The sequence below is a fragment of the Dryobates pubescens genome, chromosome 20 (genome assembly GCF_014839835.1).
Source record: "Dryobates pubescens isolate bDryPub1 chromosome 20, bDryPub1.pri, whole genome shotgun sequence".
Classification (NCBI taxonomy): domain Eukaryota; kingdom Metazoa; phylum Chordata; class Aves; order Piciformes; family Picidae; genus Dryobates; species Dryobates pubescens.
Window position 1 is genome coordinate 12,289,291 of NC_071631.1, and position 5,557 is coordinate 12,294,847.

A 5,557-nucleotide genomic window follows, 5' to 3' on the forward strand; every position below is an offset into this window, starting at 1 on the left:
CTTAAATCCATTTTCCATGAATATGTTTGCTTCATTGTAAACCTCCATCTGAACTTCTGTCAGCTGAAAGCAGATGAAGAATGGGGAAAGGCCTTGAAGTTTTTCCTTTGGAAACTTGCAAATTTTTTTTGAAGAATAATAACAGGGTTTTTTTCTGGGTTTGTTTTTGTTTGTTTTTTTTTTCCCTCTCGAACATAGTGGGGTTTCTCCTTTAGAAATACCAGTTGGAAGTGTGACACTTGGTGAAAATGCTGAATTGTTTGAGCTGTGTGCCCTCTCACTTCTGACTTGTCAGTGGTTTCTGTGTTAGCAGCTGGGATGTGGAATGAGCTGGAGACCTGCAGGAAAAGGCATTTGCCTTTTTCAGGGCTGTATCCTACAAGTAATTCATAAGCATCCTGTAAGTGATTCCTTCAGCTAAGTCTTTCCTTTTTTATTGGATTCCAGGTGACGAGGTCTCAGTTTCTACCATAAGTTCTTGTTATTAGTTGCTGAATGTATAGCCTAGCACTTCGTACTGCTGGAGTTCATATGGTTGCAATCTGCAAAGACATCCATTTCTTCCCTGGTCCAACGCAGGAATCTCTTCATTCACATCACTTCCTAATTGTGTGTCATCCACAAATGCTATTAACATGCTGCATGCTTGGTTCAAACTCATTTATAACAAAGTAAATAGTTGTTGGCATTCCAATTTATATTTTTCTCTCGGTTTGTTTTAAGGACTGATTGGAGAGGGTTTCCAGAATCTAAGAGAGGTTTCTTGTTCAGTGGAAATGCAAATACTTTTCTACAAATTGAACAAATATGCCTCTGTCACATTAGCCCATTAATATTCAGTTCCATGACCAGGTTTTGCTGGACAGTAGTGGAACACAAGTTGTGTTTGGTGGATTTTCTAGTTAAAACACTGAATTTGCCTGCCCGTGCTGTTGAAATCTCTTGTCTAAATGAGGGTGGTTACTTTGTAGGCATTTATTCTAATGGAAGAAAACAAACAAATATGCTAATAATAATAATAATAATAATAATAATAATAATAATAATAATAATAATAATAAAAACTAAATAACCAGCCCACATATCTGGCAGAGTTTAAGAGGGTTCACACCATTGCTGTGACTGTTCATGAGACCCGATCCTGATGTGAAAGCCACTTCACCAGGCCATTGTAAGAGGTACTCACAGTGAGGTCACCACTAAGATTTCTGACTTTTGTTTTCACCTACATGCCAAATTTTAGGGTTGATCTGGACATTTCTCACTAGTTGAATTCCTAGTTGCTTCCTATTTCCAGGTCTAAGTCCTTGAGCTAGGTTGTGGAGTGAATGTCAGAACCTGTACCCTTCAAAAAACTGCTCACGATGGCCACAGAGTGACTGTGTTTAGATTTGGTGTTACACAGTTCTGGAATAGGAAATTAAAATTCAACTAAACTTCTTCTTTTATTTCATAGATTTCCAATGAACAAAGAAAACAAAATAGCCCCTGGGACTGCAAGTTTGCTCTGCAAATCGATGCCACGAGGCAGATATGAGAAAGATTCCTGAACACAGTGGTTGCTATAGGCCTGTGAACATACAGGGAAACAAGATCAGGTACCGAGGCACTTGCAAGGAAAGCCCTGAAATGGGGGTGAAAAGATTGCAGAAGCGATTTCTCCACAAGGATGGCAGCTGCAACGTGTACTTCAAGCACATCTTTGGAGAATGGGAGAGCTACGTAGTGGACATATTTACCACGCTGGTGGACATCAAATGGCGCCACATGTTTGTCATATTCTCCTTGTCCTATGTTCTTTCATGGCTGTTCTTTGGCCTAGTCTTCTGGCTGATAGCAATCCATCATGGAGATTTATTCAATGATGAGGAAATCACCCCCTGTGTTGCAAATGTCCACAGCTTCACAGGAGCATTCCTCTTCTCCCTTGAAACCCAGACGACCATCGGTTACGGTTACCGCTGCGTGACGGAAGAGTGCTCCATCGCGATCCTCATGGTTATCCTCCAGTCAGTATTGAGCTGCATTATTGACACCTTCATCATTGGAGCAGCCTTGGCTAAGATGGCCACAGCTCGGAAAAGAGCTCAGACCATTCGCTTCAGCTACTACGCCGTCGTCGGCCTGAGGGACAACAAATTCTGCCTGATGTGGCGCATTGGGGATTTCCGGCCAAATCACATGGTGGAGGGCTCGGTGCGAGCCCAGCTGCTGCGCTACAAGGAAGACAAGGAAGGGAGAATGACAATGGAATACAAAGACCTGAAGTTGCTTAATGACCAGATCATACTTGTTACACCGGTGACGGTTGTACATGAAATTGACAGCGAGAGCCCCTTGTATGGTCTAGACAGGAAAGCTCTGGCCAAGGACAACTTTGAAATCTTGGTCACCTTTGTCTACACAGGTGACTCAACAGGAACCTCACATCAGTCAAGAAGCTCCTATGTCCCCAGAGAGATTCTTTGGGGCCACAGGTTCAACGATGTCTTACACATAAAGAAAAAATACTACAAGGTGGATTGCTTACAGTTTGAGGAAACCACAGAAGTTTATGCTCCTCACTGCAGTGCCATGCAGCTGGAGCGCAAGGAATGGGAGTGGAACCAGACTGAGAAGACACAGAAAAAAGAAGCAGAGACATCAGCACTGGAGATGAAGTCATTTAGTACTAACAAAAAATCACTTAATGCAGTTGCCCTCGTCACCAGCTGTGAAGATCCAGAAGACCCAGTGCCAGCTGTCAATCAGCCTTCTGGAGAAGATTCTTATAAGAAAGCAGCTGTGACCTTAAGTAGGCTATCAATAGAGTCCCAAATCTAGCTTTTCACTGCAATTCCCATCACTTCCAACAAATTCTGCCATCACAGCTTTTAGAATACAAACAAGGAACTTGTAGGCACAAGTATTTGTGTTATAAACCTTGCTGTCAAGCAAGCCCACAGTGTAATGCCTTGTTGAGCTGCATGAAGGAGATTCACACTAGTTAGCCTGGATATCAGTAACAGATTAGCACTGGCACAAGAAAACATCTTACATTTAGGTTGACAAGACAGCTCCTGTATATGAGAAAAATTGTTGTAAGCTTTATTACCCTGCAGGGACCAATGTTGGACATGCCTGGAGACAGATAATGATCTAGGCAAGGAACACAAACAATGTAGTGTGCACTCTAGGTCAGATTTTTCAAAGCTGCCTAATTTCTTTGGGATGCCAGTGCCCAGTGTTTCCAGGAGGCTCTGAAGCTCCCCCACCATCACAACAAGCAATTACTCTTTCATTGCACCTCTCTAGCAGTTCAAATGAAGCCCTCATCCTGTGGTTACACAGCAGCCTGAGGTATGCAGTATGTTACCTGGCTTGGGACTGCATGACAATGTCGGTACGTGGCTCTGAGGGCTCTGAGGACTGACCAGACTGGCTCATTTGCACTCTTCCAAAATCAAAGCAGGACCTGAAGCTTGAAATCAAAATCAACAACATCAGGCTGAGCCTCAGAGAGAAGACCATGTTTTCAGAGTGAGCTGTGCAATATTTGAAATCAAAATGTCTTTCATTTCAGAATGTCAGCCTCCCTTTTCTTTCTAGTCTATTATGCTTCTGTAAGAAGACAAAGATCAATCTGGAGACCAAACAGTCTGACTTTGTCAAAATGAAATCCTTTCATTCATCTGCAATGACTATGTCAAAATGATCCTTTGCAGAGAAATTTGACACACTCAGCTGTCAGCTCCATTTGGAGAAAAGGAAAATGTTAATGTTTTGAAGTTGTCTGTGACATGAAACTTCCATGCTGTGCACACCCCTGTAGTCGTTCAATAGGCAATAGCTCATTGTGCCTTCCCTCCCTCCCCCAATGATTATAGTTAATTTGCATTGTGATTAATTATCATGTTGACATAAAAAGTACTATCTCAGAATTCATGGTTGCCTAAAATGAGATTTATCTCACCTGACCTCAGCCATCAAGAAATTGTTTGCCTGCTGGCTGTGGCTCTCTGTGGTTACTGGACAGTTCTGTTTTCACAGGGGAGTTCATCCCATCTCACTCAGGCCTTCTAGGGAGCTGAAGGCAGTAGGTTGTGTGTATCTGGGAAGTATTCATCCCTCTCCATTTCTCATTGAAAGAGATGAGATGATGGTTGTGGAAATGCTGGATAACTTTAGGCTGCTAAAATTAGGTCTGACGAGCAATTCACATCATTCTGACTAATTAAAAGTTTTTATGAGCTCATCACATTTAATGAAGAACAGCATGCTGAATCTTTCCTGAAATTCACTCCATGCAGTAGCATTGCTGCACTATTTAAATGTATCTTGCATTTCTCTTTTGCTAGGGCTTGACTTTGAGTATCTGTGACCCCTGTAGGTTAAACCAAGCATGTTAATAAGCCTTGGGGGAAAGTGATTATTCCAAAGCTCATTAATTAACCTATTTTATGTGCTGAATCACCAGCAGCATCCATCTATAAGAGCAGTAGAAAATATCTTATTGTATCCTGGATTTGAGCACTGGCAGGCATTGGGGAAATAGCCTTTAAAAAAAGAGAAAAAATGGAAAGGAATGTAGGAAAATGTGTAAGGGTCTCAGTGCTTGTGTGGTGCTGGAAAAGCACCATCCAGGCTGCATAAACTAGAGCACAACCTTCAAGACATGAGAAGTAATCCTTTCACACTCTGCTGTCTTGGAGAGATCTTGGCTGGGTTACTTTATCCAATGTTGGGCAACAGGTTTTGGGAAAAACATGGAAGAGAATCTGAAGCTCTAGAAAACATGTCAGTGAGGGTACAGAGAAATAACTTCAGGGGCTAGGGAGCAAAGAAACAGTTCTCAAGCACAAAAATTACAGTTCAGGAGGGACAATCTGTTACTTGTGTCTGGTGGGTAGGATGGGGCAATATAGGCTTAAACTGAAGCCAATGAGATTGTAAATAATTGGGAAGCACTGCAAAGCAGGTGAAGCACTGACAGATCTGTGGGATGGGAAATGTCTCTGGCAGTGGCTCTCAGGAGCCTGATAGAGAAGACAGATGTCAAGAGTGATACAGACTGGTCAACTTTGTCTTGAATTTATCAACCCTGTCTTGGATTTACCAACCTTGCCTTGGACTTACAAACCCTGCCCCAGATTTACTAACCCTGCCCTGGACTTACTAACCCTACCTTGAACTTACCAACCTTACCCTGGACCTAACAGCCCTGCCTTGACCTTACCAACCCTGCTGTTCTGTGATCCTATGATTTTCAGACAAGGAGAATGCCCAAGGTGAAATCTGCTTAACTGCTCACTGCACACATACTTACACACTTAATCATATACCTAAAGCCACTCAGAGAGATGAGATGCTACTGAGATATGCAATCAAAATCCAAACAATCTCTTCAGAAGGTGCAGATTTCAGGTGCTGTTTGTAAAAGCAGTTTCCCCAGAAGGGAAGGCTGCAGATCTCCACTGCCTTTGCCTCTCTCAGTTCTGTACCGTGTGAGCCTCTTGCGGTGAAAAAAAAAATTCTTTCCTTGGAATGACTTTCCTGTAAGTGAAAGTACCAGGAGTCT

At 42.5% G+C, this 5,557-nt stretch overlaps 1 protein-coding gene across 1 annotated transcript; it reads left to right on the plus strand.

Moving 5' to 3' along the window:
• Positions 1-1,486: 1,486 nt before the first annotated feature.
• KCNJ16 (potassium inwardly rectifying channel subfamily J member 16) lies at positions 1,487-3,819 on the plus strand. Its single transcript, XM_009897858.2, has one exon. It carries the CDS (start codon positions 1,534-1,536, stop codon positions 2,821-2,823), a length of 1,290 nt encoding a protein of 429 aa, XP_009896160.1. The 5' UTR covers positions 1,487-1,533; the 3' UTR covers positions 2,824-3,819.
• Positions 3,820-5,557: the final 1,738 nt, after the last annotated feature.